This window comes from Nicotiana tomentosiformis, chromosome 7 (assembly GCF_000390325.3).
Source record: "Nicotiana tomentosiformis chromosome 7, ASM39032v3, whole genome shotgun sequence".
In the NCBI taxonomy this organism is placed as follows: Eukaryota; Viridiplantae; Streptophyta; class Magnoliopsida; order Solanales; family Solanaceae; genus Nicotiana; species Nicotiana tomentosiformis.
In genome coordinates, this window is record NC_090818.1 from 58512740 (window position 1) to 58527950 (window position 15211).

The following is a 15211-nucleotide window of genomic DNA, read 5'->3' on the forward strand; positions in this document are numbered from 1 at the left end:
GACCAACGAATTATGATTGCACCAATGTGTGCATTATAACTGTTTAAGTGCTACCGGTACTATTTTTCTGTGACGTAAAGTTATGTAACTTTTTAAGAACTTGATAAGTTGAGTAACAGTTATTGTAACTATTTCTCTTTTGTTAAATAAATTAACGAGAAAACGTTTTACATTGATTTCGTTCAAATAATTTGGAATTAGCAGGATTGAATGTAGACTTTGTAGGAGTAAGCATCTTTTTTATGGCATTCATCACCCATGTTTCCCGATACGTTCGGAATTGACCTCTACCTACTGAAACTATTGATACCCAAAAATTGAAGTTAGATATGTGAAAAAGTTGGACAGATTGATGCGGATTCTCTCAGAGGAACCAAATTTAATCCTTGTGTCCGCGCATGTGTGGCAAATGCAAATAGGTACCGCTTATATATGTTGTATTTCCTATCTCAGTTGGTAGAATGTGTTCTTCTAATTGTTATAGTTTGTTTATAAATTATCTCTAGTTCGAGAGATCTTTCAGTTTCAGGTACTTCTAACTACATGGCTGTTCTTTAGTTTATTTTTATTATTATTAGGGGAAGGGAAGGGGAAAATTTATTTGAGTAATAATTAATGTTGTTTGTTTTATGGCCAAAAAATGAAGAAGTCTACCACAGCCTCGCACGCCTCGGTGAAAAAGAGACCATCAAATGTATTTTTGGCAGAGTCAAGATTAAAACGCTAACATATATAAATGTAGAGGCGAAACTAGTATATGAACTTATGCATTCTAAATTTTAATCCTTTTAAGTTATTATATTTTAAATTAATAATTTATATATATTAAATAAAAACGGAGCATATATTTATGTCAAGTGGCCAGTTTGATAGGGATGCCATTGTCCTTAGGACCTTATCCTCAAATTAGATCTCTCCTTAGTCATCATCTTATTCTCCTCAATATTCTCCACCATTTGGTTCTCTTCTTCCTTATCTTTTCCATTATATGTATTTGACTTGGGTTTTTGGAAGTTTATGAAATAGGGACCGAGTGGCTAGAGGAACTTTAGCTACATTTCAAAAATCATGAGACCGTTTAGGAAACGGCATATTGTGTTTCTTTTTCCATTTTTCGCCATCCAGTGACAAAACTTGAACTCATATATCAGAATTACATCAAGAATCACCCATTTGAGATGAAACAAATACAATTCAAAGTTAAGCTTAGGTAATTAAGATTATGATACTATTAGTGATCACGTGATTTCTTTTACCTTCATAAAATGATAAGTGACAAAAGGTAGTGAGGACTTTAATTTATAATGTAAAATTTGGGAACGGTCTTAAATTAATATATAATAATAATAATAATAATAATAATAATAATAATAATAATAATACGATTCACAATTAAATATTTAAAAATATTTTTAAAAAATTATAATATATATACAAGTTCTAAGTAAAAATTACTATTAAATTACATGAAACCATATATTACAATTCACATGCTAGCTCCGCTGCTTTCAACGATGACATTTTGGGGAGGCAAATAGTTATTTGCGAGATAAATAGCTACATCAGCATCAAGAGGCGTCGGCTATAAGACAAAATCAAGCTGATCAACAATTGTGTGCAGCCTGCAGCCACAGCAGGAGCTTACTTTTTCTTTTCTTATATTTTTTATTTTTAGTTTTCATTTTTTGCATGGAACTAGTGTTCCTATACTTGTTCAATTTTGGACCATCCAATAATATAATGGAATAATGTTTACTCAGAAAAGCAGTATTCACGTTATCATATTAGGTTACTGTAAAGATTTACCTATTGTTTTAAGTGAAGTTAAGCACAGGCGTAGCCAAGATTTATTTTCAACCTTATAGGTTCTAGATTTTAGAATAACAATTTCAAATGTTAGTGGTTGGGTTCTAAATTTAATATTTATACATATTTAATGAATTCTAGATAATAAATATATTGTTTGAGCAAAAATTATTGGGCTCAGTCGAACCCGTAATTGTTCGGCTTGTACCTCCGTCCTGATTAAGTAGAAAATATAAAAAATTTATACACTGACTATTCACGGAATTTAAACTCATATTTCAATTTGTACTTAATTATCTGACACCAATAGGTCTCTTATATACTCTAATAATTATATCTCTATTTTAACTAAGAGTCAACTAGTAAGCACTCAGTGACGGAGCCAATGCAAAGGGATTCGACCAAAAAAAAAGGTACCAACATGTTACGCTTGTGATTTGAACATGTACACGTGTAACATATTGTAATTTTTGCCCCCTTAATTTGCCCCTACACTAAAACCTTCCTTTATATTAAGAGCTAGTTTCAATAGTTTATATTATAACTAAAAAAAATTATTTTTCTCTATTTATATTGTATAATTTTTTGGCGTAAGGAATTCAATAAAAACACCTTGATACGATATAGCTTCGCCCCCTTAAGCATTAGTCTTCTAGTTGGTATAACATATATGGATTTCAACTTTCAATATTTTCTATCTTTTGTTAAATTTGTCTGAATTTTAAGATAATCTAATTTTTTTATAAAAAATTCTTTTTATGTGATTTTAGGTCTATCTTTTAATCTTTTAATACATCCAATCATTATATTTTCACATCAAAGAACCGCTGCATCTGGAGGCTTACATAGCACGTGGCCAACCCTTCTCAAATGACATTGTCTCATTTTATCCTCGCTACTAGCTTCTTTCACAGATTGTCATTATTTATGTTATAATCTAATCTTGTTTGACGCGCACACCAATCTTATCATTATTTGCATTTATGTGATCAAAAACTGATCAATAATTTCAGGAGGATGGGTGCACAATTATGAGAGGCGGATTTATAATTTATTTTTGTCGAGTTTAACTTTAGGCTCTTACCCATTATACTTTTAAAATTATAGGTTCAAAATTATATACTATTTTTTTTTTCAATTTTAGTGACTTTCACATATACATCTATGCTCCGTGCAAAAAACTATAAGGTCAACCGAAGTGGGATATGACCTGCTAATTTCACTTATAGAGGTACAACAACAATAACAAACCCAGTGTAATCCCACAAGTGGGGTTTGGGAGGGTAGCGTATACGCAAACCTTATCCATACCTTACGAAGATAAAGAGACTGTTTCTGGTAGACTATCGGCTCAAGGAACAGTGAAACTAAAGTAACAAACAATTGCAATAACAAGATAGTAGGGTCATGAAAGCGAATAACACAACATGTACGAATAAAAAAAATACAATAATAGAACTAGTAATACAAGCAAGCCTAGGAGAGACTCACGACTATCGGTCAACCTTCCACCCTAATATTCGTACTCCACACCTTCATATCAAGGGTCATGCCCTTGGTAAGCTAAAGCAGTGACATGTCCTGCCTAATCACCTCACCCCAGTACTTCTTAGGCCTACCCTACCCTTCCTCAGACCCGCTATGGTCAACCGGGCACACCTCCTAACCGAGGCACCTATGAGGTACGCCAATAATAATAACATTATAAGAGTCTTTGAGCTTGGTGTACACATATATATTGAAGTATTTTGAAGAGATATAATATTGTTATACATGATATACGGAGAGGAGCATGGATTCACGTGAACCCACATTCTTTAACCTAGATTCGCCCTTGTCTGTGACACTAATCTCATAGATATATTGGACTTTAGAGGGTTAACATTTACTTACAAACAATATTATTTGCCTTACTGTCATTACACAAGCTAAATAAGGCAGTATTGTTATAAAACAAGAAAAGAAGAAAAGAGTATTGCAAAAAAAAAGTAGAGAGGAGATTCTTATTAATTTGGGATGAATTACAATGGAATAGAATTCTTCTATTTATAGGGGGGAAATGACTTAGCCACAAAGTAGCAAGCCCTAAAATCTCTCTAAAAATAGACATTCACCATAAATAAAATATTATCTATAAAACTCCCCCTTGAATGTCTATTCAACAGATAATGTGCCTCGTTAAAACCTTAACTAAAATAAAACCCAGTGAAAAAAAATCTTGCAAGGAAAACCCAATGGGATAAAATCTTGTAAGGAAAAAAGAGTACAACGCATATTAATTCCCCCTAATGAGATAATCAATTGACATCTTTGAGCCTTTGCATTCCAATCTAGTACACCATTTTTAAAAGATCATTGGTGGAGATTTGATAAATAAATTAGCCATATTAACTTGAACAAATTTGTTTCACCTTGAAATTATCATCCCTGATAGATGTATTGTCTTAATATGATCTTGTTGGAGTCGTCATTTCAATATATTCATATAGGGGTAAAAACTCTTGCTATCATATTATCATACTTATAGTTATAGCAAGATACATATGTGCACAAATTATACTTAGGACGTGGTATTTCAGGACCAAGAAATTCTCCAAGAATTGTATATGTGTAACGACCCGGCCGGTCATTTTGAATATATTAGCCCCGACCCCCTAATTATTTCCTTTTCTGTGTTATACTGCGGTTACGTGACTTTTCGAGAGGTTTGGTATTTGGTTTCAGAGTGAAATGGAACACATAGTCCCTAAATTAAAAGTTTAAGTCGTAGGAGTTGACCGTAGGTTGACCTGTGTGAAAATGACTCTAGAATAGAGTTTTGACGGTTCCAGTAGCTCCGTAGGATGATTTTGGTCTTAGGAGCATGTCCGGATGTTGATTTGGAGGTCTGTAGGTCATTTCGTCGTTAATTGGCGAACGTTGAAAATTGGTGAAATTTTGGGAAGTTTGACCGGGAGTGGAATAGGTTCGTAATGTCATTTAGGACTTGTGTGCAAAATTTGAGGTCAATTGGACTTGATTTGATAGGTTACGGCATCAGATGTAGAAAATAAAAGTTCAAAAGTTTATTAGGCTTGAATCGATGCGCAATTCATGATTTTAGCATTGTTTGATGTGATTTGAAGGCTCGACTAAGTTTGTATGATGTTTTAGGACTTGTTTGTATTTTTGGTCGAGGTCCCGGGGACCCCGGGTGTGATTCAGATCGATATCGGAACAAAAATTTGGACGTGTGCATTTTCTAAAATTTTGAGCTTCTGGTGTCATCGCACCTGCGGAGGATACGACCACAGGTGCAGACTCGCATGTGCGAGTGAGGGAACGCGGGAGTGGAGAAGGCAGCCCAAACTAGGTGTGGAAAAGGCTCCACAGAAGTGGCTTCGCTTCTGCGGTGAGGAGATGCGCAGGAGCGACTAGGGTCGCAGGTGCGACACATTTTGTCGTAGGCGCGCACACCCAGGTGCGGCCTATTACTCGCATAAGAGGACTCTGTGGACTTAAGTTGTCACGACCCAAAAATCTCACCCGTCGTGATGGCATATATCTTAATACAAGGCAAGCCGACAATCTCAATAAACTCACATATCTTTTAAGTTTGAAAATTTAATATTTAAATACAATCCACAAATCTCGCAAATACCGATACAAACACTCCCAAAATTTGGTGTCACTGAGTACATGAGCATCTAGTATAAATACAAGTTTGGAAAATACGGTCTATAATAGTCTAAGACCAAATACATTAAACAAGAATATAGGGAAGGAGAGACAAGGTCTACAAAATATGGCAGCTACCTCTGAATCTCCGGAATATCAACTGTGCGAGAGAATCAACACCCGCTATGTCCGGGAACACCTGGATCTGCACACGAAGTGCAGGGTGTAGTATAAGTACAACCAACTCAGCAAGTAACAATAATAAATAAGGAATTAAAGATAGTGACGAGCTACACAGTTATAGTTCATTTTCTGTAATTCCAACAGAGAGTAGACATGCTTTCAAATCCAGCAGTTTAAGTCAAATCAATTTATACATTTAAAGTTCAGGTAATCTAGATATAAAATCTTTCAGACAATTTCACAACAATGACAAATAGCAACTAAGTGCAACAACAAATAAAAAGCAAGTACAACCTCTCAGGGCAATAGTCACTCCACTCGTCACAACAACTCAACCACTCGGCTCTCAGCCCTCAGCACTCACACTCAATGGGTACCCGCGCTCACTGGGGGTGTACAGACTCCGGAGGGGCTCCTACAGCCCAAGCACTATAATCTGCACGGACAACTCACGTGCTGTAATATCCATACCTCACCGACAGGCCCTTGGTCTTACTCAGTCATCCACATCTCTAGTCTCTCGGCTCTCGGAAATCACAAAGATCAGCCCAAACAAAGATAACACAGTGTATCAACAAAATCAAGAAAAACTGAGGTATGATACGCAAGAAAAATCATGACTGAGTACAAGGCAGCAATTAGAAAATAATTCAACAAGTACGTGATCTCTGCGGGTCCCAACAGTACTATCACATTACCTAAGCATGATTTCTAACATGATTTACAGTCAAATTTCTTCAACACATATAAAGCATATAGCTAACAATAAGTTATTCAACTTTACAGTTTTACAGGACGGACCAAGTCACAATCCCCCCGGTGTACGCCCACACGCCCGTCACCTAGCATGTGTGTCACCTCCAAAATAATCACATGACACAAAATCTGGGGTTTCATACCCTCAGGACCAGATTTATAACTGTTACTTACCTCAACAACGTAGAACCCCTACTCCGGAATGCTCTTTCCTCTCGAATCGGCCTTCAAATAACCCAAATCTAGCCACAAGCAATAAAATACGATCAATATGAGCTAAAGGAATGAATCCTACAAGGAAAATACCAAATTATAGGCCTAATCCCGAATTTCACTCAAACCCGGCCCTCGGACCCAAGTCTCGAAATCCGACAAAAGTCACAAAACCTGGAATCCTATTCACTCACGAGTCTATCCATACTAAATTTATCAAAATCCAACATCATTTGGTCTTTCAAATCCTCAAATTACTCTCTCCAAAATCCCATGCCCTAACCCCTTATTTCACTCCAAAAATCCTACTAATTAGGTGAGAAATTAACGGAAAAACACCATAGCTAATGATACTAGAGCCCAAGCAACTTACCTCAGTGAATACCCTTGAATCCCCTTCAAAAATCGCTCTAAAAGCTCCAAGGTCCGACTTGAAAATGGTGGAAATGAACAAAAATTCGCGAAGTCTTCTATCTAAATTCTGCCCAGGCTTTTCGCACCTGCGGCTCAAAATGCGCACCTGCGGAGCCGCTTTTGCGCACAAATCTCTGCATCTGCGGAAAATCACTTAAGTGCCCATCTCCGCACCTGCGACCAAGGAACCGCATCTGCGATCATCGCAGGTGCAGAATTATCATCGTACATGCGGACACAACACGCACCTCCGCTCGATTCCACGCTTCTGCGGCCATCGCAGGTGCGGCAATCCCTTCACACCTTCGCACTCTACCCAACCTTCTCTCTTTCACTCCTGCGCCCAAATACCCACTTCTGCGGTTCTCATTCCGCAAGAGCGGAAATACCAATAGCAGCAGCTTCAGCTGCATTTTTCCAACTTCAAACAATCCGCTAACCATATGGAATCACCCCGAGCCCCTAGGGACCTCAACCAAACATACCAACAAGTCATATATCCACATACGAACTTAGTCGAGCCTTTGAATCACTCAAAACAACATCAAAACACCAAATTACCCTCGGATTCAAGCCTAAGAACTTCTAAACTTCCAAATTTCGCAAACGACTCCGAAACCTACCAAAGCACGTCCGAATGACCTCACACACATGTCACAAATGATACCACGAACCTACTCCAACTTCCGAAAATCCATTCCGACACCGATATCAAATTTTTCACTGCCGACCGAAATCGCCAAATTTCCAACTTTCGCCAATTCATACCTAATTCTACTACGGACCTCCAATTTATATTCCGGACGCGCTCCTAAGTCTAAAATCACCTAACGCAGTGTAACAACTCGGTCGGTCGTTTCGATAGTTATAGCCATATTTTCCTCATTTCTGCTTCTTTATGTGTTATTTAGATGTATTGTGTTGTATCGGGTGGGTTGGTTCAAGTTCGGAGTGGTTTCGGAGTGGAATGAGACACTTAGTCTCTAAAGTAGAAGCTTAAGTTGGAAAAAGTCAACCGGATGTTGACCTATGTGTAAACGACCTCGAATTTGATTCTGATGATTGCATTAGCTCCGTTAGGTGATTTTGGACCTAGGAGCGCGTCCGGAATGTGATTTGGAGGTCCGTAGTAGAATTAGGCTTGAATTGGCAAAATTGAAAATTTGGCAATTTGGGCAGTGAAAAATTTGATATCGGGGGTCGGAATGGAATTCCGGAAGTTGGAGTAGGTTTGTAATGTTATTTGTGACGTGTGTGCAAAATATGAGGTCATTCGGACGTGGTTTGGTTGGTTTCGACATCGGTTGTGGAATTTGAAAGTTTAGAATTTCTTAGGCTTGAATCCGAGGGTAATTTAGTGTTTTGATGTTGTTTTGAGTGATTCGAAGGTTTGACTAAGTTTGTATGTTGATATATGACTTATTGGTATTTTTGGTTGAGGTCCCGAGGGCCTCGGGGTGATTCCGGGTGGTTAATGGATTTGTCAAAGTTGAAAATGCAGCTGAAGTTGCTGCTACTGTTATTTCCGCACTTGCGGAAGGGGAGTCGCAGGTGCGGGGCCGCTGGTGCGCATGGGGGTTCACAGGTATAGGTAGTGCTGGGCTAGGAAGGAAGGAAAAAGGCCGGCTTCGCAGATGCGGCGTGTCACGCGCAGGTGCGCAAGCGCATATGCGGTAGGTTGGCTGCAGATGCGAAACCTGGGCTCATAAGTGAGTTCCACACCTGTGATGGATTTTTCTGCAGGTGCAGTTGCACAGAAGCGAGAAATGGTCCGCAGGTGCGAAAAAGCCTGGGCAGAAACCATAAATAGAACCCTTCGCGAATTTGGTTCATTTCCACCATTTCCAAGTCGGTTTTTGGAGCTTTTGGAGTGCTTTTTGAAAGGTGATTCAAGGGCTATCAGTGAGGTAAGTTGCTTGAGACCTAAAATTCGTATATATGGTGATTTTTCGTTGTTTAATCATGTAATTAGTGAAAATGAGAGGTTAGGTCTTGAGATTTTTAATAGTTTAATTTAAGGATTTGAGAGACCAAATGATGTCGGATTTGGATAAATTTTGTATGTACGGACTCGTGAGTGAATGGGATTTCTAGTTTTGTAAATTTTGTCGGATTTTGAGACGTGGGCCTAGGGGCCGGGTTTGAGCCAATTTCGGGTTTTGGGCTAATTTGATAATTTTTCTTGTGGAATTCATCCCATCGGCATATATTGATGGTATTGTACTGATTGTGAATAGATTCGGAGCATTTGGAGGCCGAGTCGAGAGGCAAGAGTATTGCGGAGTAGAGATTTGACCGGTTTGAGGCAAGTAACGATTGTAAATCTAGTCCTGAGGGTATGAAACCCCGGATTTTGTATCATTCTACTATTTTAAGTGACGCACATGCTAGGTGACGGGCGTGTGGGCGTGCACTGTTGGGGATTGTTACTTGCTCCGTCCCATAGCAACTGTAAAGTTGCATATATTTTTGTTGAAACTATATGATACTTATACGTTTGAGAAAGAGTTTCTGTAAATTGGGTTGAATGCCATGTTTGGGCCTTGTGCAAGTGTTGTTTGGACCGTTAGGGGGCTTTTCTTATTATTCTCTCATTATTTTTGATTGAAAATATATACTCAGACATGGTTATACTTGTTTACTTCATAACTCAGCTTTTATTACTTGATTTTGATGCATATAAATGTTGTTTTGGGCTGAGCACCCTGTTTTTACTGAAATGCCTGAGTGGCTTGAGAGGTTTATGACTGAGTGAGACCGAGGGCCTGATTTGTGAGGATATTTATGGGATCGGGCTGCACGCCACAGCATATTTGATATAGGCCGAGGGCCTAAGTGATTTATGCCATGATTTGGCTTGATATAGCACTTGGGCTGAAGGAGCCTCTCCGGAGTCAGTACACACCCCTAGTGAGCGTAGGCACCTACTGAGTGCGAGTGCCGAGTGCTGAGTGACTGGGAGACATGAGTGATTGTGAGGTATGCCCGAGTGGCAAGAGTGATTGTGAGGTATGCTCGAGTGGCAAGAGTGATTGTGAGGTATGCCCGAGTGGCACGAGTGACTGTGAGGTTTGTCCGAGGGGTTGTATATGAGTGATGTTTTGCCCGAGGGGCTGTTTATGATTTCATAATTTTTGCTCACCTTTGCATTTTTCTCTGGTTGAAAACTGTTGAAAAATATCCTTAAATAATTTTTACTGGAACTGGGTTTAAAGAGATGTTTTGATTCAAATCTTGATCTTAAAAGCATGTGATATTTTACTGAGATTTCATGATATGAACGTTATATGCTTTATTGCTCGTCACTACTGCTCAGTCTTTATTTATTGTTGTTACTTACTGAGTTGTCGTAATCACATTACTCCCTGCACCTTGTGTGCAGATCCAGGTGTAGCTGGACACGGTAGCGGTTGTTGATTATTCTGGTTGCAGATTTTCTCGGGATAGCAAGGTAGCTGCTTGGCGATCGCAGCCCCTGCTCTTCTCCCTCTTATCTTCCTTTAGTTGTATTTAGCTATTTTCCAGGCTGAGTTAGCCTTGATATTGTTAGACAGATTGTAGTAGATGCTCATGACTAGTGACACCCCAATGTCGGGCTTTTCTTTTCCGCACTTTTGTTTGATTTGAACTCCTTTACAAATGTCTTTATGCTAAATAGCCTTGAAATTATCTTTGAAATGAAAAATATCGGTTATTTTGGAAAGAGTCGGCTTGCCTAGTTCCGCGATAGGCGCCATCATGACAGGTTAGATTTTTGAGTCGTGACACGAAGCTAACGGAACCATCAAAATTCAAATCCGAGATCGTTTACACATAAGTCAACATTTGGTTGACTTTTCCAACTTAAACTTCTAATAAAGAGAATAAGTGTCTCAATTCACCCTGAAACCACTCTGAACCCGAACCAACTAACCCGACATATCATAATATAGCTGAAGAACATAAAAAGAAGCAAAAATAGGGAAAACGGGGCTATAACTTTCGAAACGACCGGCTGGGTCACTATATAAGTGAAGTCCGCACCTGCGATGGTTTTTCCGTAAGTGCGGCAGTGAGGTAGCAGGTGCGACATAAATGGGCAGAAAAGGGGGAAAATCGAGAGTTTGATTTCATTTTCATTTTGGGACTTTGAGATCTTGGATTGAGGCGAGATTTTGAGGGATTTTTAGAGGAAACATTTGGGTAAGGATTCTTGACTCGGTTTTGATTAATTCTCATGAATCTATTGTTAATTACACCTTTTAATTATGGTTTTGAAGTTTAAAATTGGGGAAAAAGTGTAGAAGTTCTTAGACCAAGTTTTTGGATTTTGAAAGACTAAATGAGGTCGGATTTGGATAATTCTTGTATGGTTGGACTCGATATCGAATGGGAGTTTAGATTTTATAATTTTGGTCGAATTCCGAGATATAGGCCTGGTTCTAGCTAACTAGTTTCCTTTTTATGCCTTAATTGAGTTACTTTAGCATGTATAGTCATCATATTTAGCTTAATTTCACATGTTTACTTGTTTTATCTCTTACTTGAAACTTGTACTACTTGCCTAGTTGAATTACCTGCTTTTTTGATTCCATATTCATTATTTAACTATGGGATTCCTTACTTGAAATTTCTATCCTTGAAATATCATTGTTTCAGTTGTTATGTTTTGGTTTCCGTGATTATTGAGGTGACAGTTGTTATTGTTGCACTAGGTTTCTGTCGTGCGGTTGTTGTTGTTTGCACGGGTTTTCTGATGTGCCGTTGTGATTATTGATATGCATGTTGTGGTATAAGGTCTGGGTGTTGAAACACATACGGTGAGATAATGTGGGCTTGATATGTATGGCTAGTAGGGGAACTACTAGAAGTCATGCAGTGTGATAAGGTGGGCTAAAATGCAGGATGCTATTTCGGGAAAATAATTTTCAAAAATAAAATATAAAGGCTCCTGCAGTGATATGAGGAAAAACTGTGGGATAATTTACTTTTGGGATTACGAGGCAGTACCTCGGGAGTGCCTCTGTTGATTTCCTCTATTTGCTGTATTGGTTGTTGTTGTTTTCCTTAACTTGTGAGATTTTTGTTTCCTTCCGTGTTGTATTTGCTTTCTTTGATTTCGTGTTGTTACCTTCTGTAAATTCTTATTGTTTCACTTCTCTGTTATTTTATTATACCATCATATCTTCTGCCTTGTTTCTTGTTATTTCCAGTAGGGCCCTGACCTGACCTCGTTACTACTCTACTGAGGTTAGGCTTGCCACTTACTGGGTACCGTTGTGGTGTCCTCATACTACACCTCTGTACATATTGTATGCGAATCCAGGTACATCTTATCAGCCTCGGTGTTAGTGTGTGGAGTGACTGCTTATCGGAGACTTCAAGGTACATATGCCCGCGTCCGCAGGCCTCGAAGTTCCCTTCTATACCGTCCTTTCCTTGTTTCCTTAGGTTTCTTGATAGAGAATGATGTATAGGATTATTCAACATTGTATCTAGAGCTTGTGACTTATACCTCACCGGGTTTTGGGAGTTGTATATACTTTGAGTTGCAGTTTTTTTTACTTTATACAGTTGATGACGTTTTGAGTTTTTAGATTATTATTTAAATTATTCAGCATGCTTGTTAGGCTTACTTCGTCTTAGAGACTAGGTGCCTTCACGACATCCTATGGAGGGAAATCGGGGTCGTGACAATTTGGTATCAAAGCTCTAGGTTCATAGGTGTTATGAGTCACAAGCAGGTTTAGTAGAGTCTTGCGGATCGGTACGGAGACGACTGTATTTATCTTCGGGAGGCTACGAAACTGTTAGGAAAAGCTTCACTTCTTTGATTCCTAGTGCACTGCTTCAATCTTCTTTGGATCTACCTTGATCCCCTCACTCGACCCTATATGACCCAAAAATGCCACTGAATCTAGCTAGAATTCACACTTTGAAAATTTTGCATATAACTTCTTTTCTCTCAAGGTCTGAAACACAGTCCTCAGGTGTTGCTCATGATCCTCCTGGCTCAGGGAGTACACTAGAATATCGTCAATAAATACAATGATGAATGAGTCAAGATATGGCCAGAATACACTGTTCATAAAATGCATGAATGCTGCTGGGGAATTGGTTAGCCCAAAAGGCATCACAAGGAACTCGTAATGACCATACCGAGTCCTGAAGGCAGCCTTCGGGATATCTGGCTCCCAAATCTTCAACTGATGATAGCCTGAACGCAAGTTAATCTTGGAGAACACTTTGGCACCATGTAACTAATCAAATAGGTTATCAATACGAGGCAATGGATACCTGTTCTTCACTGTAACCTTGCTCAACTGGCGATAATCAATACACATGCGCATAGAACTATCCTTTTTCTTTACAAACAAGACTGGAGCACCCCAAGGCAACACACTGGGCCGAATGAAGCCCTTATCAAACAACTCCTGTGACTGCTCCTTTAACTCCTTCAACTCTGGTAGGGCCATACGATATGGAGGAATAGATATGGGTTGAGTTCCCGGTAACAAATCAATACCAAAGTCGATATCCCTCTCGGGCGGTATGCCCGAAAGATCCATCAGAAATACATTTGGATAATCCCTCACTATCGGAACTGACTCGGTGGTAGGAGTATCAACACTGACATCTCTCACATATACTAGATACGCATCACACCCCTTCTTAACCATCCGCTGAGCCTTTAGAAATGAAATAACTTTGCTAAGATTATAATCTAAGGTACCTCTCCACTCTAACCGTGGTAATCTTGGCATATCCAGCGTCACGGTCTTAGTGTGACAATCAAGAATAGCTTGATAGGGTGACAACCAGTACATGCCCAATATAATATCAAAGTCTACCATATTGAGTAACAATAGATTGGTTCTGGTCTCAAAACCACTAAGAATAACCAAAAATGACCGATACACACGGTCAACAACAATAGAATCTCCCACAAGTGTAGATACATAGATATGAGAACTCAAAGAATCACGGTATACACTCAAATACAGAGCAAAATAAGATAACACATATGAATAAGTGGAGCCTGGATCAAATAAGTCTGATGTATCTCTATGACAGACCGAAATAATACCTGTGATGACAGAGTCGGATGCAACTGCCTCCGTCCTAAAAGGAAGAGCATAGTATCTGGCATGGCCTCCCCCTCTAGGGCGACCTTTACCTGCTCGACCTCCACCTCGAGCTGGCAGTGCAGGTGGAGTGGTAGCTAGTGCTGTAACTATAGCCTGAGGACCCAGTGGAGCACGCGGTGCCTGCGTAGTCTGTGGAGGTGCACCCCTCTTGAGTCTGGGGCAATCCCTCACCATATGAAGCGTGTCACCACACTCAAAACAAGCTCCCAGAAGATGTGGTTGCTGTGGCTGGCTCGAGCCTGATCGGCTGGACTGACCACTGAAAGCATCTCGTGTAGGAGGTGCACTAGACAATGATGATGCATAATAGAGAGCCTGAGGCCTAGGAGTAACCGGAATACCGCTGGCAGCTGGAAGTGCTGAATGAACATGGCAATTCACATAGCCCCTACCATAACGAGTTGTAGCTGGGGAACGAGTAACACTATATGTGTCAGACTCTCGAGTCCTTTTGGACTCTCTCTCCTCTTTTTCCCGAGTCAGGATACCCTCCAATCTCCTAGCAATCCCCACTACCTGCTGGTATACGATGTCCATATCCAACTCTCGGGCCATCCTAAATCTGATACTGGGGTTGAGCTCCTCGATAAAACAATGGACCCGCTCTCTAGCAGTAGCAACCTAGGTTGGTGCATGCCTATCCAAATCACTGAACTGGACCGCATACTCCGACACGGTCATAGAACCCTGGCGCAACTGCTCAAACTCTGCGCGCCATGCATCTTTGAGACTCTAGAGAACATACTCCTTCAAGAACATATCTAAGAATTGAGTCCAAGTGAGTGAAGCTGCCTCGGGCGGACTACCCAACTCATATGCACGCCACTACTGATAGGTCACTCTTCTAAGCTGGAACGTAGTGAAAGTAACCCCACTAGACTCCGCAATACCCATAGTACGGAAGATACGGTGGCACTCATTAGGAAAACCCTGGGCATCCTCTGACGCCATGCCACTAAAAGTAGGAGGATGGTAGTTCTTGTACCTTTTGAGCCTAAGCTTCTCTTCCTCAGAAACTGCTGCCCTAACCTCGGGCTGATCTGGAGCGATCGGCT

The 15211-nt window shown here is 39.7% G+C and overlaps 1 protein-coding gene across 1 annotated transcript; it reads right to left on the reverse strand.

Moving 5' to 3' along the window:
• Nucleotides 1–1486: 1486 nt before the first annotated feature.
• On the reverse strand, nucleotides 1487–14711 carry LOC138895642 (uncharacterized). The gene is made up of 2 exons (XM_070180353.1): nucleotides 13380–14711; nucleotides 1487–1582 (listed from the first exon to the last, which is right to left on the reverse strand). Exons 1-2 carry the CDS (start codon nucleotides 14709–14711, stop codon nucleotides 1487–1489), a joined length of 1428 nt encoding a protein of 475 aa, XP_070036454.1.
• Nucleotides 14712–15211: the final 500 nt, after the last annotated feature.

Excerpts from the sequence above, each read along its gene's own strand:
- LOC138895642 (XM_070180353.1), bottom strand. The coding sequence starts at position 14,711 with ATGGCCCGAGAGTTGGATATGGACATCGTATACCAGCAGGTAGTGGGG. Across the intron at positions 1,583-13,379 it reads GGGGTGCTCCAGTCTTGTTT|CCGACGCCTCTTGATGCTGA; the intron begins GTAAAGAAAAAG and ends TTTGTCTTATAG.